The sequence below is a fragment of the Podarcis muralis genome, chromosome Z, assembly GCF_964188315.1.
Source record: "Podarcis muralis chromosome Z, rPodMur119.hap1.1, whole genome shotgun sequence".
NCBI classification, from domain to species: domain Eukaryota; kingdom Metazoa; phylum Chordata; class Lepidosauria; order Squamata; family Lacertidae; genus Podarcis; species Podarcis muralis.
The window spans coordinates 10,349,013-10,373,236 of NC_135673.1; the positions used below are offsets into that span (position 1 = coordinate 10,349,013).

Sequence of the window (24,224 nt, forward strand, 5' to 3'; positions counted from 1 at the left end):
CAGCCAACCATTAAAGAAAGTACAAATTGCAGTACTGTGTCCAACTGAATTCTACTCAGAGCAGACCAATTGAAATTAATGCAGCCGAATTAGTAATGCCCATCAGTTTCAATGGGTCTACTCTGAGCAGGACTAACATTTTTATTTATTTCATAAAATTTATATGCTACTTGGTTGTAAAAAAAAACAACAAACTCAAAGAGCTTTACAAAAAGATTTTTAAAAATCGAGAGAAATTTACAACCCTACTTAAAAACATACAAAAGTTAAAATACTAAAACAGATTTAAATTACCTCAACTATCTAAGCCTCTGGGTATGCTTGTCTAAAGAAAAATGTTCCAAAGTGCAGGTGCCGCCATTCAAAACAATCAAGTTCTTATAAATGTGGAACGGATATAATGTGGCACCTGTATTAGTGTCAATTCTGACTTCTGGTTTGGCTTGCCATGGCAGAGGGTGTTGATTACATCTGAGCCATTTCGCACGGGATATTTTGAGGATGAGATGGGAGTAATCATCCTTCCAAATCCCCCAGGGCCGTGGGGGCAGCTTCACCCGCAGATCACCCAACACCCAATATGAGCAGGCAGGTGGCACTGGGTGGAAAACACCTTGTGTCTCTTTGGCAACTCTCCAAAGTCGCCACCATGAGTGAACGAACTCCTGTTTTTCAGATGATAATTCAAACTTAATTAAAGGCCATGCTCTTAGCGAGGGGAGATAAACTGCTCTGCTAACTGATCAGCCACTGAGGAGTTAAAGGATTCTTAATCTTAATTATGGACTGGTATGTAGGAACAGAAAGGGGGGTGTCAAGAGCAGAAGATGGGAACTGAGGCTTCTAACCAAAGTACAGGCTTATCTTTTCTGGTTTGAGATGAAACGGAGAGGTTTAGACATATGCCTGAAATAATTGGCAGAAAACCAGATTTCCACCATTTTGGGACGTGTTGCAGGGATAATTACAGGTACGATAAAGAATCAAAAGCGAAAGACACAGATGAAAATAATCACCCACACAGAAACATATCGTTTTGATATAACTCGCTTGCTGGATGAACTCAGAGGCTGTGAAAACGAACGAAGGATTAACATTGGATTGATTTATGGGAACCACCTGGACTAATTAAGAAACAATGCAAATGAGAGATGATCACAATCCTCCAACCTAATAGCATGGGAAGTCAAACAAAGATTTATGATTTGGCTTAATATTTGGATTGTTTGATTATTGTATAATTTGGAATGTTTTTAATGTGGCCTTTATTGGATTGTTAATTTGGAAAACTTAATAAATACTATTATTGTTTAAAAAAGAAGTGTCATTTCTGCTAATCAAATGGGCACATGAGGGATGACATGATCTTGTAGGTAAACTGATTCCAAGTTGTTAAGGACTGTATATGCTAATACAGAGCCAGTGTGGTGTAGTGGTCAAGAGCGGTAGACTCCTAATTTGGGGAACCGGGTTCGTGTCTCCGCTCCTCCACATGCAGCTGCTGGGTGACCTTGGGTCAGTCACACTTCTTTGAAGTCTCTCAGCCCCACTCACCTCACAGAGTGTTTGTTGTGGGGGAGGAAGGGAAAGGAGAATGTTAGCCGCTTTGAGACTCCTTAAAGGGAGTGAAAGGCGGGATATCAAATCCAAACTCTTCTTCTTCTTCTTATTCTAGTAACACCTTGAACATGGCCTGGTGGCAAACTGGCAGCCTGTGCAGATCTCTGAGCACAGGTGTTATACACTGACAAGGCCTCACTCCTGTCAACAATCACGTGCAACATTCTGCACTAACTCCAGATCAGGTGCGAGGGAAGCTCCGCACAGAGCACATTGCAGCAGTCCAGTTTTGAAGCAGCCAGCACATAAACTACTGTGACAAGGGTTTTCCCAGTCCAGGAATGGCTGTAGCTTATGAAGTTGTTGCAGTTGGTTAAAGGCACTTCTAGCCACTGAGGCTACCAAGTCTCCAGTGACAGAGCTGGATCCAGAAGCACAGCAAACAGCAAACCTGCTCCATCAAGGGGAATGCAACCCATCCAGGTAGGCAACGGATCAATTTCTCAGACATGGGAGCTACTCACTTGCAGCAAAGATCACATCAAGAGTGTCTCCTGCCTGGTGTATTGGCCCAACAGCAGCCTCTGCATGGATATTGAATACAACCCGTTAAAAATACTAAATCATAGCCTCAGAAGAACAAAGGGAATGAAGTTAACAGTTATAGCAGGTAGCAGGTCTAAGAAATATTACAACATTCAGATATGCTACCGCCTGTTCAGTAATGGATCTGTTAGACCCTTTCAAGGAAGGCACTCAAAAGGGTCCCTAAGGATCAATGATTCCATCTTAATGTTGTAAGAAATCCATTGTTTAGTGTGGCACACTCATACTTTGGAACTCCCTGCCAATTGACACCAGGCAAGCACCTTCCCTATACTCTTTTGCTAAAACCTGCTAAAAACATTTTTGTTTAGACAAGCCTAACCAGATATGAAGAATGTTTACAAGTATTTTAATCTGTTGTGTGTTTTTAGCATCGCTGATTTTATTATTTGAAAGTTTTAAATAGCTGTTTTTAAACAGCCATCTATTAATATGATCTAATAACAATAGGCAATGTTATTGTTTTATTTGATTTGTAAATTGCTCTAGGTTTTTCTTTACAATTAAGTGGTTTATAAATTTTATGAAATGAATAAATCTTCCATAGTCAGGACTTAAGATGACCGCTCATTGGAATTGCAGGTTACTGTAGAAAATAACATCTAACTATTAACCAGTGGAGAACACATGTTATGGCGTTTTCTAAAAGGAAGGCTAGCTATTCCTGGACCACGGATTACCACAGGTTGGTTCTTGCAAGTACCTTGGGTCCTGGTTTCTTGTTATTTATAATTCATACACTTACTTCCACAGACCTGCCAACATAATTGTTTTTTGTAAGCCTGTACTGATGAAAATCCCCATGGTTCTTGTAGGCCACTTTGATGTTCATGAACAGTGTCATCCGCTTAACGAGGATGGAATATTCGGTCAGAGCTTCAAGAGCAGTGATTGTGTCCTGTCAAATACAGCAAGGGGTTAGGAATTAGGAGCTGAACCATAGCCAGGTTTTATTTAACTAAGACATTTATGTCCTGCCTTTCCAAATATTCCCGCGGTGACATACAATTAAAAACAGCAAAGTGCTACCATACTAACAAGGAGGAAACAGCAACACAATGTGAAAAATCAGCAAAACTATAAAGGCAATAAAAAACACTTATTGTTCATTAAAAGCTCGGGAGCACAAGGCATTTTTAGCCAGACAATTGCATGGGATAAAAGGAAAGCTGTCTTTGGGCCAGTCCAGGCAGGTAGTGGAGTTTCACGGGAGTAGTCTGCAACATGTCATTGATGTAAGTATTGTGCACTAGCCATGGATTTATACTGGACTGTCCACACATTCTTCCCCTTTTTTAGTAGTTCTGTGATGCTGTCCCAACGTTGCTACATTATTACTGCTTATAGAATAATTCTTGCACTAGAGTGTAACAAAAGCAGAACATAATAAACTGCAACAGGAAGGAGGATTTTACTAGGAAGCTGAGGGATAGTAAGTAACTAATAAAAATTTTATTTATACCCCTCCCTCCCTGGCCAAGACCGGGCTCAGGGCGGCTAACATCAAATATCAAATATATTAAAGCACAATCAAACAATTGATTAAAATACAGCTTAAAAATTAGAATCAGGATAAAATTAAATGATTGCCCGTGAATTACAACCATAGGGGTTGGGAACCTCAAGTATTCATCAGGGCCAGCTAGCCATGTTGGTCCCACATAAGCCAATAAAAGAGCCAAAGAGGGGGGTCAAACTGGGCCCAGACCGAAGGCCAGGCAGAACAGCTCTGTCTTACAGGCCCTGCGGAAGGATGTCAAGTCCTGCAGGGCCCTGGTCTCCTGTGATAGAGCGTTCCACCAGGCTGGGGCCAAAGCCAAAAAGGCCTTGGCCTGGGTTGAGGTCAGTTTAACCTTGAGGCCCGGGACCTCCAAGATATTATTATTTAAGGAGTGTAAGGTCCTCCGCAGGGCATACGAGAAGAGGCGGTCCCCGATGATGGGGGATGATAGGGAACAAAACAGGTACAAAACACTATGTCCGCCTCAAATTTTTTCAGGCACAATGTGGGTTTGCATATAACAGTCCCCGATATCATCATGAAGACACATCATTATGAATGCACGATAAAAACAATGTCTGTAGGATATTTTATAATCCATCAGGCTACTTGTACATCTGGCCCAGGTGTAGGAGCAGATCAGCAGGGTCACAGGGGGAGAAGGGTCTTTCCCACACCTCACATCTTTTCTTTTCAAGGACAAGTTATAGATACTATACACAATATGCATACGCAATGAAACCAACCAGAAGGCTGCTTGGAAAGGGACATTTGGAATGCTACCCATATATTATCTCAGCAAAACTTACAAGAATCCTGAAAGTAGGTCACCATGACTGTCCTTCTCAAATGGAGAATAAAAATGGGGCTGAGTTTGGGAGATCACTTTGGCTTGCCCAAGCTCGCATGGTGATCTTCATCACAACTGGGCTGCCCACATTCAAGTCCAGTACTAGTGTCTAAGCAGGGGTAGGGAATGTGTAGCCTTCCAGCTGTTGCTGGGTTGGATGTGGGCAGCCTGGGATCAACGCTGGGCAGAAGATGGGTTTTCATCCCTATCTAGCATGGCCAAAACTTAGGGAAGATGGGAGTTGAAGCAATGTCTGGAGGACCATAAGTTTCCCCATCTCTGGCTGAGAAGATTCAGGTAGGTAGCCATGTTGGTCCTGACACAGTCAGGATATATGAAAAAATGAAAAAATTGTCCAGTAGCACCTTAGAGACCAACTAAGTTTGTTCTGGGTATAAGCTTTCATGTGCATGCACACTTCTTCAGATACTTTTCGTGTTCATGCACACTTCTTCAGGTATCTGAAGAAGTTTGCATGCACACGAAAGCTTATACCAAGAACAAAATTAGTTTTTCTCTAAGGTGCTAAGGAATGCGGGTGGCGCTGTGGTCTAAACCACAGAGCCTAGGGCTTGCCGATCAGAAGGTTGGCGGTTCGAATCCCCACAACGGGGTGAGCTCCTGTTGCTCGGTCCCAGCTCCTGCCCACCTAGCAGTTCGAAAGCACGTCAAAGTGCAAGTAGATAAATAGGTACCACTCTGGTGGGAAGGTAAACGGCATTTCTGCGCGCTGCTCAGAAGCAGCTTAGTCATGCTGGCCACATGACCCGGAGGCTGTCTGCAGACAAACACTGGCTCCCTTGGACTATAGAGCAAGATGAGCGCGCAACCCCAGAGTCGTCCAGGACTGGACCTAACAGTCAGGGGTATCTTTACCTTTACCTAAGGTGCTACTGGACAATGTTTTCATTTTTTTATATATTATGGCTGAAAAGGAATGGAGCATACCACAGCCTTAGAACTGCTACTGAAAACACATATGAACATAAGATGAGTCTGCTGGGTCATCTGGTCCAGCCTCTGATTTTCACAGTGGCCAACCAAATGCCTGTGGGAAACCTGTAAGGAGGACTTGAGCACAACAGCGCTCTCCTTTTACTGTGGTTTCCAGCAACTGATATTCAGGAACATTATTGCATCTAACCATGGAAGCAGAGCACAACCATCATGTTTAGTAGCCATGGATAGCTTTCTCCTTCAAGAATTTGTCTAATCCTCTTATAAAGCCATCTACACTGGTTGCCATCACTGCCTCCAGTGGGAGTGGGTTCCATAGTTTAACTAGGCTCTATGCGAAGAAGGACTTTCTTCTCCAACTAATTGTGCTTCTGAAGGCAAAAAGGCTTGTTGCAAGGCCTCCAACTTCATTCATAAATGGTTTGCAGACTCATGGAAGAAGACAGTTCTTTGAATAATGACCACCCTGTGTTGGGAGGATTTATTTATTTATTTATTATTGCAGAGAAGTACCTGTGTGGAGTAAAATCCACCGCCATATCTCTGTTGTTCTGACAACCACCTGATGATTGGAGTAGCGTAGTTTTGGTCTCCTTGCATTAGAGTGGCAAGCAAGGCATAAGCTGTAGTTTCAACCATCCTGGCAGTGTCCTCTGATGGAGCGTTTGGATCTAATTTGTTGAGAGTTTCTTTCCAATAGCGATACATAGGTGGGCCTGCTATTAAAGGAAGGCTAATGAAGATAAGTCACAGCGGGGAAGGGCAGAGTAAGGGACGGTGCCAGGGGAAAAAAATCACCTGGATGTATGTACATATGTATTACAGTAAGCCAGTAACTTATCCAGGGGTAACATTCTAGGGGTTATTCCTAAAGCCAAATTGTGTATAGTTAAAACCCATTGGGTTCAATGGGGGGGGGGATTGCCAAAGTCATTTTTCCTGGAATCCCACTCCCTTGCCGCCCCTTTTTAATGTTTACTGCCCACCCACCCCAAGCTGAATGTGCACAAGTTAAATGTGTGCAAGTTGCTGGCTTACTGTATTTACATTTATAGACTGCCTTCCATACAGACATAGAAAGCTGCTTTATACCAATTGATCCATTTTAATCCAGTATTGGGTGCACTGACTAGCAAGGGCTCTCTGGGGTTTCAGGGAGGGCATATTCGCAACCCTTGTTGGAGATGGCGGGGATTGAACCTGGGACCTTCTGCATGCAAAGCAACATTAAAAACCATATACAGTGGTACCTCTGGATGCGAATGGGATCCGTTCCAGAGCCTCGTTTGCATCCAGAGCAGAATGCAACTGGCATCTGCGCGTGCGCGGGTCGCGATTTGCCGCTTCTGCACATGCGCATGATATCATTTTGAGCGTCTGCGCATGCGCGAGCAGCAAAACCCGGAAGTAACGCCTTCCGTTACTTCCGGGTCGCCACAGAGCACAACCTGAAAATGCTCAACCTGAAGCAACTTCAACCCGAGGTATGACTGTTAAACAAATTACAATCACAAGAATACGCATCTCAAGTGTCAAAGGACAGAGTGAAAAGAGGTGCACCTTCCGCATTAGGTGAAAACTGTATAGTGAAGGTGCCAGACACACCTCTATGGGGATAGAGTTCAATAACTTAGGGGCTGCCACAGAAAAAGTCTCCTCTCCTTGGTAATCATTTTCCATAGTTCTGAAGGTGCTGGAACCACCAAGAGGGCACCCTCTGCTGCTCTCAACACCAAAGGAGTCTGTAGAGAAGGAGGCTGCCTTTCAGATATTTGACTGAGATCAGAATAATTTAAGAGCTTTAAAGACTAATGTGAGCACCGTGAATTAGGCTCGGAAACCAGCTGACAACCAACACAGCTGTTTTAAAATGGGTTATATAAGATTTAAATGAAACCCCAGCAAGTAACTCCAGACTGCTGCATTTTTCACCAGCTGAGGTCTAGCGCCACCATCACTACGGGAAATCGCTTTAAGTTGGGGAAATGGACGTTACTTTTTACCTTTCACAAGGGCTTCCCTCTTCAGTGCAAGGTAGGCTGCGCGTGTGCCAGGCTGCCTGGATCTTGTCAGAGTGAGTGCATAAGTAACTATTGCCAAGGAAAACGTGCTTTGTACAGAATGAAAATTTTGTAGCAAGTAATCTTTAGCTTTGTTTTTTGCATCTTCAATTCTCTGTGAAGACAAGAACCAAATGTACTTATTTTATTTTATTTTTTCCTTGCTTCTGGTTACATTTGTACCATGCGCTTACTCTACGAAGGAGGCAGCAGCAAACATGGTTCTCCCCCACCCTCATCTTATCATCACAACCACACAGTGGGGCAGGTTAGGCTAAGAAATAGTGACTGGCCCAGTGAACTTTGTGACTAATACTCCAACCATTACATAACAAGACATTGTATTGGAAATGTGCCTGGTGCTTTTCAGTTCTGCTACAAAACCTCAGCATCAAACTATCCAGGGCATGAACTAGCCAAAGCTGAGCACTTTAAGGAACACAAGAAGCTGCTTTAGACTAAGTCAGACCATTGGTCCAACAAGCTCAGTATGATCTACACTGATTGGCTGTGGCTCTCCAGAGTTTCAGGCAGGGGGCATTACCAGTCTTACCTAGAGATGCCAAGGATTGAACATAGAGCCTTATGAATGCAAAGCAGACCACTGAGTTATGACCCTTCCTCAATGGCCTTTGGTATCTCAGTATCTACAATATATAGCAGTAGTTCTCTGGGGTTTCTCAACTCTGTCTACCAACATCAAGAATTGAACCTCAGGCCTTTTGCATATAAAGTGGATGCTCTACCACCAAGCTATGGCCCTTCCCCAGTCCTTCCTTTAAAAATCCTGCTGATCTCTACAGGGGCGAATGAAGGCATTGTGAAACCCGGGGCGGGGCGTTGCTACGTAGGGTGCATGTGCGGCATTGCTACATACGACACATGTGCCGCATGTAGTGACGCTGCACATGCGCTGTACATAGCAGTTTACTGGCAGTGGCGCTCCAGCGCCATACGGATGGTGCCGGAATCCTCTGCTCACAGCTGCAGCCGCGAATGGAGGATCCTCCATTCGCAGCTGTAGCGGCAACAGAGGGATCCCACCACTGACCGTACGATGCTCAAGCGGCGTCAGCGGTAAACTGCTATGTACAGCGCATGTGCAGCACCATTACGTACAATGTATGCGTGCAATGCCGCACATGCACTGTACATAGCGGTTTGCCTCTGGCGCTGGGATCCTCTGCTCGCGGCTGCAGCCGCAAACGGAGAATCCTCCACATGCAGTTGCGTGATGGCTGCTCACGCTGCTGCGAACCCCCACGGGGTGCCTTCTTGTCACACACCCCAGACATGGCACCAGGGGTGCACTGCTCCCCGCCCCCGCATTGCAACACCACTGGATCTCTAGCATTCTTGGAATCTGACTGTTGGCTTGGAGTATAGTGGTGCCCCGCAAGACGAATGCCTCGCAAGATGGAAAACCCGCTAGACGAAAGGGTTTTCCGTTTTCGAGTTGCTTCGCAAGACGAATTTCCCTATGGGCTTGCTTCGCAAGACGAAAATGTCTTGCGAGTCTTGCCATTTTTCCCCCGCTCCCCCCCCCTTTTTCTAAGCCGCTAAGCCGCTAATAGCCTTTTAGCAGCTCAGCCGCTAAGCCTTTAATAGCCGCTAAGCCGCTAAACCGCTAATAGCGCTAATCCGCTTAGCCGCTAATGGGGTTGCTTCGCAAGACGAAAAAACCGCTAGACGAAGAGAATCACGGAACGGATTCTTTTCGTCTTGCGAGGCACCACTGTACAAAAATGCAGTCTGTGGGAAGAAGGAAGTAATCACACTACACGCACCTGCAACGGGCAGATATGAATTGATTTTTCAAATCCAATCAGAGAGAAAGCGGTGAGATACAAAGTCTTTTCTTTCTGTTCCTTAGGTAGTGTACCCTTTTAAAAAACAACATATATAAACATGCAGTCAGACAGATGATGATGGTGATAATAATAATAATAATGATTGCCCACCCTTTATCAGCAAGTCCCAAGGGAGGTTGCAACTATTTAACATTCAGAAGTTAAAACAGATTACCAACACGGGAGTAGGCCAGGCCCTGAAAACACACACCTCGGGTGTCAAAGGTATTGTGTGTAGTCAATAGTCTTTATGATATACCTCACAAAAGCAACACACAAGACAAATCTGAGAGTAAATTAAAACAAAGCCATTTTCAAAACTGCAAATTAAAACTTAAAATTGCAGTTGTTTTCTGGAAAGAAATCCCCATGGCAGGTGACAGTGTTTTGGGTCAAAAAAGTAGTACAAAACTTAATTGCTGCTCCTCCATATATTGCTGCCCTATAGGTAGGGATGAGGTGGAAATTCAATTCATTTCACAATTAAAGATGAATCCATCCAATTTGCACTTTCTGAGACAATATGAGAACTGAAACACAGCCATCGCTTATCTGAATTTGTAATGCAGTTCTCTAACCAATATGTACAAAAATGTATATATTATGAGAAAGCATTCATAAAAATGCATATATTGGTGAAAAGAATAAACAAAAATGCAAAGATACAAAAAATCATTGCATTAGCCAAAACTGCATACAAAAATCTGCTTGGAGTGAGATTTGCCCCAAAATGCTGAGAAATTTTCAAGGGTCTTTTGTAAAACAATAAAAATATGAAGAACCAAGTTTACAGTTAGAGAAATGAGAAACTGGGGAAACAAATTGACAGGTTTGTTTACCTCTATTCCCTCTCTCTGTCTAATGGTGGGGTCAGCCCTACAATGGATGTGTTGTGCTAACAAGAAAGGCCTCATTTAAATCATAACTTTCTGTCAGTTGTTAGTTAGAAAATGAATTCCTAAAAAAACAAAAAAAAAACCCAGTTTCCTTACCTGTAGTTTTACAGGTTGGTAGCTTGATATCTCCCTGAAAGATCCATCTGCCATTTGACAGTTGTCAATCATCCACGTCAGAGAATTGCACACAGAATTCTTATCAACAGCCACATACTGGCTCACTTGTCCCAAAATCCTTAAGGCAAAAGCTGTCAGCCTGCCCCATCAACAAAATAAAACAAATATATTTCCTGAGGAAAATCTGAGCTGGCTGCTAATTTTGAAATTAACTCCTACCCACAGCCTGCACACACACATTTGGGTTCTGCAATTCTGAGCAAACAAATAAAGTATTCGATGGCAAGTACCGTATTTAAGGTTAATTTTCTGACTGAGCATCAAACTTGATGACTGCTGTATTTATACTGTGCTGCTCTATGGCTTTAAACGTTTCACTCATTCACTGAGGCAGCAATCCGATATGCAAATACCAGGGAGCAAGTCCAGAGAACCCAGCAGATCTTACTTCTTGGTAGACTTGTCTAGGATTGCACTGTAAATGTGTGACCTTTCCAGCCCATGGACTTATAACCACAGCTGCTGTGAATCACTCTTTTGCTTATACCAGGAGCTCCAGAGGTAGGAAGTGCGTGATTTTGCCACAACCTTTGGTGTGAACTTAAGGTAGAAAGATTGCAGCAGATGGCAAACAAACTAGCAAGAAGTGCTTGATGTTGCTTGGGAATTCTAAGAAGCCAAACAGCAACCCTGAGTGACAATTGGTGCAGCTCTGGAAGATTATGTCTGCCACCTTGAAGCAAAATAGTGCCCAATAGTATCCAAACATAGATGGAAGCCTGCTCATTGATCTCAGGAACCCTCTTGCAAAATGTTTTACAATATCTTGAGAGATGTCTAACTCGGTGCAGATTTGAAAAGTTGAGTCTGCCATCTTGATTCAAAATAGGATCCTACAGTATCCAAACACAAACAGAAACCTGCTCCTCAACCTTAGAACCCATTGTGTCAAATTGTGTTACTATATAATAAGAACTATATTTGTTACTATATATGGAGAACTCACCAGGCACTGGGCTCTCCTTTCTCCCACATACTGTATGAGAAATCTTTTTTCTGGAATGACAGGATGCTGACAAGTCCTATAAGGTACATAAAGCAGCGTATTCAACGTTTATTCCACTCATGCCACTACTTCAAACATTAGATCATTCACATTGACTATTATCTCCAGAAAGAGCAAACATCTTGATAATGCCAAAGTTCCCTGTAATTATGCCAATCATAAGCCTCTGACTAAATTATCATCACAAGGCACATTGTTTTGGTGATCATGCAAGGACTTCAGGTACCTTACCTTGAAAGAGCACAAGGGAATACTGATTTACCTTCTTTCATCTTCCTCCTCAGGTTAACTTTTGGAGTGATAGTCCCTGGGCCAAGTATGTCCCAGCTGTCTGTCCTTTCCAGGTAGTCATATGCATAAAAGACCGGCACAACATTCATAAGCTCAGTTTCTGCACTCCCCTTTGGGAGGTTGACAAGAAGTTTTAGCCCTTCTGGGCTGACAGCTACATTAATCACTTCGCCTAGAAGAATTCCTGCAAAAGAAAAATGGTACCATGAAATCCTGTCCTTTTTGTTGGTGGGCGGATGGAGGTTGTCCACGCTGCTGAGTTGGTATAAAATACGGGGCCTTTATGGAGGTGAGGCCCAGATACTGGAACACCCTCCTAGGAGGGCTCTACTCTTAGCTACTTCTCACAAGGCAGTTAACACTCACTTTGTTCCTATGAGTAAAAGGTTAGATTACACCAAGGGTGGGGAACCTCAGGCCCAGGGGCCAAATGTGGCCCTCCAGATCTCTATCTTGCCCTTGGACCATACACTCCTCTTCCCAAGCCACATGCCTCACTGGCCCTGGTTTGAAGCCATGTTTTTGCCTGGCTGGAACGTGTCCTTAAACTCTCACTTACTAGGGTAGAGGAAAGAGAGGCATGTGTGGAGACTAACCTGATTTACAAAGTTAAAATTTGCATTTGTTGCTCCACTTACTTTTGTCTCTGGGCCTGCTCACCACTAGCCAGGGGCCCTTAAAAGGTTGCCCACATGGAAATGTGGCCCTCAGGCTGAAAAGGGTTCCCTGTCCCCTAGGTTAGATACCAGATACGGAGTCTTCATAGTGGTGGCCCAGTATCTGTGGACTTTCTTTCCCCAGGAAATGTATATGACCCTATCATTTGTTTGTTTGTTCATTTATTCATTGCATTTATACACTGCTTTTTCTGCCAAGGCACCAAACTAAAACAAACAAACAAAGTTGAATGGGCAGGGAGGGAGCAGGTTCTGTTGTTTATGCCTTCCTCACTTGTGCTCTTCTCTTCAAGACTGTCGACCTTTTAAAAGAAGCTTTTGTTTCAATTCACTTTTAATTCATGCCCCTGCTTAGATGCGCTTTATTACTGCTCTTTTTGAAATATTATAGTATTAACTCTGTCGTCTGCTGCGTTGTGACAGGTAAAAGATTGTTTTAAAACCCTTTAATTAATAAACGTAAATAAATATTTCAACAAGCATTGCTGCTGAGCAGATTATGATTTGTCTGGTGTTCCTTGTGCATTTTACATCTTACTCTCAGGTTGCCCTTGTAAAAGGAGGAAGGGGAGGAAACTAGAATTAATTGGCTCTGCTCGTCATTGGCTCTGGCGCCACCTACTGTTGGGGCCCTTGCCTTACTCCCTACCCGTCTAAATGGGCACCAGTCACCACAGTTACAACTTATAAGCTGCTTCAATCATCACCAATAGAGAAGCAGGATTTGTAAACAGAAATCTTCAGAAGAGATATGAACATAAGACAAGACTTGCCAGATCATGCCACCAATCCAGTATTCTGATGGGACTAGGGGCCAGCCAGATGCTTATGAAAAGCCCACAACCAGGGCATGAGGGCAAGAGACATATCTCAATCATATACCCCAGCAACTGGAATTGTCAGAGGCATCCTGCTACTGATCCCAATATGAGTAGAATGCCACCATTACAGTGGTACCTCAGGTTAAGAACTTAATTCGTTCCACAGGTCTGTTCTTAACCTGAAACTGTTCTTAACCTGAAGCACCACTTTAGCTAATGGGGCCTCCCACTGCTGCCGCCACCGCACAATTTCTGTTCTCATCTTGAAGCAAAGTTCTTAACCCGAGGTACTATTTCTGGATTAGGGGAGTCTGTAACCTGAAGCGTCTGTAACCTGAAGTGTCTGTAACCCGAGGTACCACTGTATCAGCAACCACCAATAAGCTTATTCTCCATTACAAATAAATGACATGAAACCTGATTCAAGGCTAAAAACACTTGTAATATTTAGAGGCTTAAAAGCAGCAAGAAAATGTGATTAAAATAACTGTGCTCCACCCACTCCATTTTACCTTTTATATTCAGAGTCCTCTCAACTTTTGTCTTAGGGACCATGTTTGATGGTATCCTATAACGAAATACTTGCTCTCTTTCCACTGTCCCTGTTGTTGAAAATATATGTGAAGAAACCATGGAAATTTATTGTGTTACATATGCCATTACTAGAGCTAAAAAATAATAATTGTGTACTATGTTAGCCTTATTTATTTCACATTTCCATCCTGCCTTTCAAAGGTATACATTTGCAATGATCAGACCTAGATCTTCAACAATGTGGTGTGCCTGCAGACTAGGGTTGAGGGAGTAATTTTGTTTGATTCACATTTAAAGCCAAATCTACATAAATCATACTTCCTGAAGCAATTACATCAGGGATGTCCAACAGGTATATTGCGATCTACTAGCTCAACAACTTTTGTAGATCACTGCCAGTTTTTTTTTTATAGTGGGAGTAGATCTCAGTCTCTTGAAAGTTGGACATGCCTGAATTCACATTCATATGAACTTTTCAATGCAGTTTGCCAACCAAGCAATGTGTATGGAAAATGAATATACTGTACTAAGAAAAGTGCACTTAAAAATGCATCTAGTCATGAAAACAAATTGCTCCACAAAAATGTATGTGTTAGAATAAGACTGCATACAAAATGTGTATATTAGGAGAAACACACACTAAAATTCTGATGAATTTTCATAAGGACTTCTATAAAATTGCAAAATGACATGGAAATGTGGAAAAGTGAACTTTAGATTACAAAACTGGCAAATTCACCCACCCTTCTTACTGTGGGTGCTCATATATGATGTCAATGCTATAATGATGCTAACGTACATGGGAATGAGCTCCATTTAATTCAATGGGTCTCACTTCTACATAGATATAGTTAGGATTGGGACTGGCTTATAAGGAAAGGATCACAGCAGAGTTTGGGAGGCAGGAGGCACGCTATGCAGTGACTTAAAAATAATAACAACCCACATGCTAGTTCCCTTTGTAAAATACCAGCAGCATCCTCCCTGGCATTGCTCATGAAGTCTAAGAAACCAAATAAAAAATAAATCACTGCAGTTTTGAAATCAATGCATTTTTAAATGTTTCATCCTGCTACCTTGATTTAAAATGGCATCCAATTGTATCTGAATATAGACAAAAAACCCACCCCTTAATCTCAGGAACCATAATGTAAAATTTTGTTATATCTGAAGAGGTGCCCAAATGCTGAGTGAACCTTCCAAAATAAATAGTGTAATCCATACAGTGCAATCCTTTACATGTCTACTCCTTAGGAGACTCTTCTGAGATCAAAGGTACTTCTTCCCAGGTATGTGTGTACAGAACTCATGCCCAAGTGACTGTTCTAACAGCAAATCACATGAGCATGATAATGCTTATCTGAAAGAGAAAGAATGGATCAGGAAAACTGAAAGGAAGGGACGGGGGAAAGGGTAATTTGCCATACCATAAACACCCTGTGGGTCCAGCGTGTGACCTTCGTGAATTTCCTTTCTTATCCCTTCAGGCTAAAACCAAAGAATAGGGAGATAACATTATGCAGGCCTGTCAAGCAACATTTGCTTATTCATTCCTCCACCCCAAGAATCTCTAGCAAAAACTAGTTTTTAAAAAGATATCACAGTTGTACATGCAACACACACGAACACACCAACAACTTTATTTGGGCACTGAAGTCCCTGCTAGTGGTGGCTACAGTTCATTTAAAACTGAATCAACACAGTGAAATATTAAATTACAACTAACAACAGAATTTACAAATGTTCCCTGCAAAAGGGGACTGAGAAGCCACCAGGAGGAAAGGATATGGCAATCAGGCACCCTCCATCATTCCAGGTACAGGTATAGGTATAGGTAAAGGTAAAGGGTAAGGGGACCCCTGACCATTAGGTCCAGTCGTGGCCAACTCTGGGGTTGTGGCGCTCATCTCGCTTTATTGGCCGAGGGAGCCAGCGTACAGCTTCCGGGTCATGTGGCCAGCAGGACTAAGCCACTTCTGGCGAACCAGAGCAGCGCACAGAAACACCGTTTACCTTCCCGCTGGAGCGGTACCTATTTATCTACTTGCACTTTGACATGCTTTCGAACTGCTAGGTTGGCAGGAGCAGGGACCAAGCAACAGGAGCTCACCCCGTCACGGGGATTCGAACCGCCGACCTTCTGATCAGCAAGTCCTAGGCTCTGTGGTTTAACCCACAACACCACCCGCGTCCCACAGGTATAGGTACAGCTCAATTTTTTCCTCCACCTACCAATGCCCTCCCAACTAAGGTTATCAGAAGGAGAGGAAGCAGCAGCCTTTCCACTCTCCTTAGACCCAGCTATGTGACTTTCTGTTGAATTTTGCAACTAAGAACTTGTCATCCTGGGTTTGCTTTCCCCCCTCCTCATCCCTCGTCCCTTTAATATGTTGTGAGAGGGATTAAAATCATGAGTGCTTTATAAACAATCATTCATTTCTGATTTGCAGGGGTGGGAAGGCTTTTCAAGAAAAATAGCTTGATCTTACCACAACTCTTAATGTTCTCACAAGGACTTCATTGACAGAATCACCCTTCAGTGTAAAGTTGATGGTGTGGAGGCCTGTCTCCAGAGGGAGAATCTTGAATGTTGCTAAGGCAACTGATGATCCCTGGAGATCCCGACGCCTGCAAATGGTTTCTTGGATACCGTGCTGTCCAGTGCTCGTGCCTCCGAAAAGGCAAATGCCTTCACCCACAGATACCTTAGTGCAGAACTAAAGCATGTGTCAAAAGGGGTTAGAAGAGGTTTCCATCAGCTGACTCAGTACCATGTAGCTTATAAGTATGTGCAAAGAGGTATTTTCTTTCGTTTGCCCTGAATCTTCCTGCATTAAGCTTCATTGGATGTTGCTTAGTTCTAGAGCTATGACAGTTCTAGTGTCCGCACCTCTTTTCTGATTCAGAATGGAAAGGAAGGTGGGTGCCCAGTTCTGGCATCTGATGAAATGTGGATATGTTTCAGTGAATGTATTCAACATAGCAGAGATCGACCCGGTGTAAATAGCAACTAAGCAGGAAGTGCAAATTATCTCACACTCATTACAGAGTTTTGTGAGGCTACTTAATGAGACTTATTGGATGTGCCACAGGCACCCACAGGGATTCACATTATAAAGTGATTTTTTAAATAGAAATTTTGCATTCATAATCTCAATGGAACAATTGAAATTTTGGTAATTTTTGAACTGTTGCGAAATTTTGTTTCACTTGCTCTTCCAGTGTTAAGTCTCATCATTTACAGGGAACAATATGCTCTTTGCAGGGATGGAAGGATCTCTCAGTTTTGGTTCTCAGTTTCTCATTTCTCCAATACAGTGGTACCTCTACTTACAATCTGTTTTGGGGTGTTGTTCACACCCCGAAAAGTCTGTAAGTAGAGAACCGCTACTGCATGTGTGCAAAGCGCAATAAAGCGCTTCTGCGCATGCGTGAAGTGCGCAGATCGCTTCTGCGCATGCACGCATGGTGAACCCGGAAGTAAACACTTCTGGGTTTGCCGCGTTCATAACCTGAAAAGCCGCAATGTGAAGCAAACGTAACATGAGGTATGACTGCATTAAATTCAGTTCTTCACATTTATGCAGGAATCTTTTTTTAAAAAAAACAAAAAAACCCTAATGAAAATTACTCAGCATTTTAGTGCAAATTTCTCCTTCATAAGCACTTTTTTAAAGCAGTTTTGACTAATGTATTAAGAGAAATTGCTTGCTAAAAATGCATTTTTACATGTTATTTTCATTAATATATTCATTTTAATGCACACTTTAAATTTTTATGTGCTGTTTTTAACAAAACATTGGTTGGAGAACCATATCATAAAACTGAGATAAGTGTGAATTTCAAAGGACGGCTATGCTTGGTGTCAGGACTGGTCGTTGTCCTCTTCAGATCACCACACAAACGCTTCTTGTTCTTTTATAACTTTTTATTGCGTATTAACAAAACAATCTTATAAAGGGTTCTTAAATATTATTCCTCAGAGTCACTTCTTTCAGATACCTTCTGAGCTCTGCTTCTCCATGACCAGCCACTCTCAAAATGGCGAAGGCGCCTTTCCCTTCGCTTTCCCGCTCTTTTTTCTAACCTCCTGGCTAGAGCTGGCTTGTATCTCCCCTCCTCCGAATCTGAGCTAGAACTTAACCCTTGCCTTTCCTGGGAACAGCCGGCCCCTCCCTCTTGTTCCTCTTGCTCTCTTCTATTAGATTCACTGCTCTCCTTCCCCCCTTGGGGAATGCTTTCTCCCTCTGGGAAACTGGAATCTTCTAACTCTAACTCTTCCCTGACACTTGGGTTCTGATATTGTTTTGGAAAGTGCGAATCTGAGATATATATACTGAATCCAACATTTCCCCCATCCCTAACTCTTAGCAACATTTTCTGTCAGAGCCTTACCCTGGTTCTGGATCCTTTGTAATTGTAAACAGATCCTCTCAATTCTATCTGTTCTCCACGGACAACAGAGTAGGGAACATGCACATCTATGAAGACGTTTTTCATTACCTGCACCTGAAGTGCATCAGCAACACAGATACCTGTGTGAAAATCAAACAGGCAAACAAACAACACCATTTGTAAGTAGTATTTAGTATTTAGTAATTAATTAACCAGTCAGTATTTAATAGCATTTACTAATGCTTTTTTAAAACTACTGATGCACTTTATAGATATGGATGAGCAATATGGTTAGTACTAACAGAATTAATAGCTTAACATGTTTATTAAAATACCATTAAAATGCTTTTTGGGAAGGAAGGGCTTTTTGTTTTAAATCTGCAGATTGATGTAGGAAATGGAACAGAATGGAATTATGAGTCAAACACGTGGAAGTTTACCCATTCCTTATGATGATGGTTAACATCATGGACGTTTTTAATGCTTTGATGGAATTGCTTTGTTTTGTTTTTTTAATTATGTATGGATTTTATCATTGATGTTACAAACAACTTAGAAGGCCATATTGGCATGTAAGCAGTATATAAAACCCATTTTCTGATCTTAATGCCCTTACAGGGGAAGATGGGTTTAATGTTGTTCAGGTTGGCAGCCATCTTGTGCCAAAATATTCCATGCTTTAACTATGCACAATACAAAGAAGGACTTCCTTTTTTCATCCTGAATCTCCCGCCATTCTCTCTCTCTCTCTCTCTCTCTCTCTCTCTCTCTCTCTCACACACACACACACACACACCCACACACACCCACACACCCACACACACCCCTCTCTCCTGGGAGACATCCCAATTCTCCTCTGTGTACTGGACAAGTTGGTCAAGCAACGCTGGAATCTCAGAGGTCCCCAGTTGTCTCATTTTTCATATAAAATTTCACTCGCTCACTAAGAAGGGCTACAACAATATGAGACATTTTATACATACCTTTGTCTGAAATGCTAACTCCTTGTATTTCCCAGGTGGTGATAGAATCTGGCAATGTCACAGGAAGAGCCTTTGAACTGCATTTATTAGGAGGGGGAAATGCAAACACATCAAAAAAAATGTAGCTAACTAGCATCAGTCAAAATTTTTAAAAAATATACTACAAAAATGCATTATCTTATAGCAAAAAATGTGTATATTAGGAATTTGCACTAAAATGCTGGTGAATTTTCAACAGGTTTTTTTAAAAATAAAATCACAGATTGTGGCAGAAATCTGGAAAACTGAAAAATGAGGAACTAAGAGAATCAAAACTCACAAATCTGTCCATCCTTACTTGAATAGCTGGGGATTGTGAGACCTCCAGGTATAGGGCGGTATATAAATTCAATAAATAATAAAAATTGAGCTTGGGACCTTCTTCATGTAAGTTGTACGCACTGAGACAGTGCTCAATCCACTATAAGGAAGCTACCAGACAACTATCAGACCACTGATCCATCTAGTTCAGTCCTGTCTATACTGGCTGGCAACAGTTCTCCTGGGTTTAGCTGTGAAAATGTTCTCAATGGATACTTCAGCTCATTCAAGAGAGCAGTTTCATTCTAGGCCACAGCTGAAGTCAAAATGACTGAGTCTCTCCCAGAGTACTGTACCTGTGAACTGGGTGAACCTCCCATAGCCAGCTTTCAGGAAAATAGCTTCGGATCTCTGGATCCAAATTCAACATGGCATCAAGGGCTGGAAAATATTTTTTAAAGGAATTTCAGAAAATTAGAAAAGTCAGCCAGTAGTCAGGAACTGCTAGGACCAGCACAGGGATGTGGAACCTGTAGTCCTTAGAGATGCTGTTGGACTCCCGCTCACATCAGCCCTAGTCACCATGGCCAATGATCAAGGGTGACATGCTAATTTGTATGGATCAGTTTCCATATAGTGTGTACAGTGGTACCTCGGGTTAAGAACTTAATTCGTTCTGGAGGTCCGTTTTTAACCTGAAACTGTTCTTAACCTGAAGCACCACTTTAGATAATGGGGCCTCCCGCTGCTGCTGCACCGCTGGAGCACGATTTCTGTTCTCATCCTGAAGCAAAGTTCTTAACCCGAGGTACCATTTCTGGGTTAACGGAGTCTGTAACCTGAAGCGTACGTAACCTGAAGCGTATGTAACCTGAGGTACCACTGTATTGCATTTTCTCTCCCATCCCCCGCCCCACCCCTTTTTGGCAGTGGAGGCTAGTTTTTAACAGGTGCAGCTTGGCTATAGGCTGTGGAAGACCTTTCAGGCCTTTTCTACCTATCCTAGGAGAACAGCGCCCTGGCTAACTCCAGCTACAAAAGCTGAGGCTGCTGAGCAGACTCTTGAGCTGAGGGAAGGTTTAGTCAGTGGGTGTGTTTTTTTTGGGGGGGGTTTGCTAATGTTGTTGATGTTAAATGTGGAAATTGTTCAATTTGATTGTGTTCTTTTTGATGTTTTGTTGTGTATGACTACTTCTGTTATGTTCGTTATGTAATTTTTTATATTTTGTGAGCCACCTTGAGCATTGAGTTTTAACTTTGGAAAGGCAGAATAGAAATAAAACAATTGACTAGTTGATTGCCATTACAGCAAATACTATTTACGTACTAAACATTTATAACTATAGTAGGAAACTTGCACGTTTAGGAGAATCTAATGGGAAATCTTGAGGAAATTTTGTAGTTCCATCAGCATCTCCACACTGTCAACATTTTGCAATAAGGATTCGATCAAAACTTTAGGGGTTGTATCCAACTAAGGTTTACCCTAAGACACATTGAAATGTGTCATCATGCTTGTTAAATTCAGTAGTACTACCTGGAGGACTAGAATCGGCTAGAACCCTGTGTTTATGTAGTTAAAGTACTCAACAAATTTGCTTAATAATGAGGAATTGCAATTGGGGAAGTGCATTAAAAAGTGTGAGATGAATGAATGTCTCACAGGAAGATGTGTAAACACCCCAAAAGCAAATCAGGATGAAGGCAGTATGAATGCTCATTGCCATACAATCTTCCCATGAACAAATCAGTAAAGACAGGATATGATCTGTTATGAGTTTGGGGAAGTTTGGGGAACCAGTCAAGAATGTTCATCTGTGGATGAAGACTAGATGGTCACTTTAGTACTCCACTTTAAAGGAATGAGCTGGGCTGCAATTAGCTGCCTCTAAGTGAGAAAGAATCAAAGGTGTAACAAGTGGGACCAGGCTAAGGAGTTGCATGTGAGTGAGCTGGAAGAGATTGATGCTGCAGGAACTGGGGATAGAGACATGACTTGCTCTGTGCGGGATCTAGAGCTGTGACGAATGGAAAAGCAATATATTTCGGAGTGTTGATACAGTGAGCCCCTCCATCCTATGCCCAAGGTGTGTGTGTGTGAATCAAACTGTATATCCTAAAGACTCCACAGTCTCTGTTGACCTTCTTAACAGAGGAACCGAGCCCTGGATAAGCGTACAACCCCATATCCACTGCTTAGGGTGGCATGCAACATCTAACATCCACACAAGCTTTCTGCAAGCAGATCAGGATGACTGCTTCAGCATCAGACCCCAATTTGGTTGGCTGACCAAAACATCTGTTCGTTCCATTCATCTCCTTTGTTTAAAATCCCCTGTGAAACAGCAGCATGCCTCCAAATGGCGTCATGTGGTAATGTTACCTTTTCTCGCCAGTATTAAAACCTTGTGAGTTTCATTCCGCCGCAGGTTTTCTGCAGTTTCGCAGCAGCGCTTAAAAGCTGCTATGCAAAGGCGACTACCAGACTTAATGCGGTTGGCTCTCTCGGCACAAGTTTGCATGATTGGATACAGTTCTGCTCCAGTTCTACAGCAGTTCTGAAGGTCTTGTCTTTTAAAGTAGGTTACTGAAATGACAATACATAATGCTAGTCTCTTTCTCATGGCATAGTAAAATTAGTACCAGTTTCAGGTTTGGGGCGTCTCCCTGTTAGGGATGTGGATAAAATATATTATGGGACTCCCCTTTCCCCATTTTCATTTCTTTTTGAATTTGCATACTGACTTCCTACATTGCTGTTAGGGATGGAGGGAATCTGTATGCATTTAAAGCTAAATCTTATCAAATTCAGACTTTCTGAAACAAGATGTGCAATGAAACACAAGCTGGCCTTTGAAATCATCTGAGTTTTGCAATGCAATACTCCAGTGAAAAAATGCTTACAAGAATGCATACCATATTTTTCGTCCCATAGGACGCACCTAGTTTTTTGGGGGGGGGAATAAAGAAATTTTTCCCCCTTTATTCCCCCCCCCCAAAAAGCAGGTCGGGGAAACTGAACCAGGTCGAGGAACAGCGGGATGGCGGCGCTGCGCCTCCCTGCTGTCCCCTGAGCTTGTGGGGCTGGCCGATGTCTGCCCGGCGCAAGGGGCGCCCTGCTTCAGGGCACCCCGCCCGCTGGGCGGCAGGCTGCTATCCGCAGCGTGGGAAGCCCTGCAGGGAACTCCTGCAGGGCTCCCCACGCTGCGGAAGTATGCCCGGCGCGAGGGGCGCTCTGCTTCAGGGCGCCCCGCCCGCCGGGCAGCAGCCTGCTATCCACAGCCTAGACAGCCCTGCGGGACCTCCCACAGGGCTGCCTAGGCTGCAGAGGTGTTCCCAAAGCGCCAGGCGCTCTGCTTTCAGGGCGCCCGACACTCCGGGAAGCAGGCTGCTATCCGCAGCCTAGACAGCCCTGCGGGCAGTGGCGTAGCGTGGGGGGTGCAGGGGGCAGCCGCACCGGGCGCAACATCTGGGGGGCGCACTCGCAGCTCTCTGCCCCTACCTGGCTCACTCACTCTCTCTCACTACAGTGCTGGCTGTGCGAATCCGATCCGAGCCGCCAGGTCGCCGCCCACTGTGGAGGGGGGTGCCAGGCGGGTGGTGCGGTGTGGAGGGGCGCAAATTACGGGTTAGGGGGCGCAAATTACTTGCCTTGCCCCGGGTGCTGACAACCCACGCTACGCCACTGCCTGTGGGACCTCCCGCAGGGCTGCCTAGGCTGCGGATGACTTCCTGAAGCCTGGAGAGTGAGAGGGGTCGGTGCGCATCAACCCCTCTCACTCTCCAAGCTTCAGCGAAAGCCTGCATTCGCCCCATAGGATGCACCCAGATTTCCCCTTCATTTTTGGAGGGGGAAAAGTGTGTCCTATAGGGCGAATAATACGGTATATTAGATGGAAGTGCGCATAAAAATGAAAATATAAGTGAAAAATAACGTACAGAAATGCATTATATTATGGGATATTGCTTCCAAGAACGATGGATTTAAAAGAGGATTTTTTAATATTCCCAAATCCCCTATAGAATGTGGAGAACTGAATTTAAGATTGAAAAACCAAAACTGATGGATCCTTCTATCCCTAATTTCCAAGACAGTTTACAAGTCGTTGTGAAAAACATCACTATAAAAATAAATACAACAATTCCTCAACAGGGAGAAATTTAATTTTGTTTGCATTTTTATGAGAAACTTCCTAATTTATGCTTCTCAAACCAATTATGAGCTGAAAAGCAGCTTTCCTTTGCAATTCATACTTCATCGAAGTTTGTGATGCAGTTCTCCAACCAAATAATGTATATAAAAATGCATATAATAGAGAAATTGTGTGCAGTAAACACATATATAAGTGGAAACAACATTAAAAGTCATTATCAGGGAAAATGGATTTCAAAAGTGTGCATATTAGTTAAAGCTTTACACAAAATTTTGTATAATGAGAAAAATGTTCACTAATATTTCCATGAGCATTTTTTAAAATTGCAGATTGATGCAGAAATGTAGAGAACTGAATATAAGTTTGGAAAAATGAGAAACCAAGAGAAGATGAAATAGACAGATCTATCTGTCCCTGTCCTCTGGGCAAAATGTTAAGCTCGACTCCCATCTGTGGCAGCCACTCCCCATCTTAAGTTACCCATAATGCAATGCCCTAGCCCTTAGATCTACGAAATCATAGATATGATTAACAAAACCAAATATATTTCCCACAAATCGCTTGGTTCCCCTCTTCAACATAAAAAATGCTATTGAGTAAAACATC

At 43.0% G+C, this 24,224-nt stretch overlaps 1 protein-coding gene across 2 annotated transcripts in view; it reads right to left on the bottom strand.

The window, feature by feature from the left end:
• C5 (complement C5) overlaps nucleotides 1–24,224 on the bottom strand; it is an 83,043-nt gene that overhangs the window by 18,828 nt on the left and 39,991 nt on the right. The window contains exons 17-30 of one of the 2 annotated variants that reach the window (XM_077922155.1): nucleotides 21,848–22,051; nucleotides 19,821–19,905; nucleotides 19,165–19,241; nucleotides 18,182–18,321; nucleotides 16,276–16,503; nucleotides 15,214–15,274; nucleotides 13,765–13,854; nucleotides 11,726–11,938; nucleotides 11,404–11,479; nucleotides 10,377–10,536; nucleotides 9,322–9,417; nucleotides 7,478–7,649; nucleotides 5,988–6,190; nucleotides 2,912–3,064 (exon numbers count right to left, since the gene is read on the bottom strand). In XM_077922155.1, the coding sequence (XP_077778281.1) occupies nucleotides 2,912–3,064; nucleotides 5,988–6,190; nucleotides 7,478–7,649; nucleotides 9,322–9,417; nucleotides 10,377–10,536; nucleotides 11,404–11,479; nucleotides 11,726–11,938; nucleotides 13,765–13,854; nucleotides 15,214–15,274; nucleotides 16,276–16,503; nucleotides 18,182–18,321; nucleotides 19,165–19,241; nucleotides 19,821–19,905; nucleotides 21,848–22,051 (1,958 nt within the window). Of the gene's footprint in view, nucleotides 1–2,911; nucleotides 3,065–5,987; nucleotides 6,194–7,477; nucleotides 7,650–9,321; nucleotides 9,418–10,376; nucleotides 10,537–11,403; nucleotides 11,480–11,725; nucleotides 11,939–13,764; nucleotides 13,855–15,213; nucleotides 15,275–16,275; nucleotides 16,504–18,181; nucleotides 18,322–19,164; nucleotides 19,242–19,820; nucleotides 19,906–21,847; nucleotides 22,052–24,224 lie in introns of both variants that reach the window. The other variant, XM_028715482.2, reaches the window with a different exon arrangement.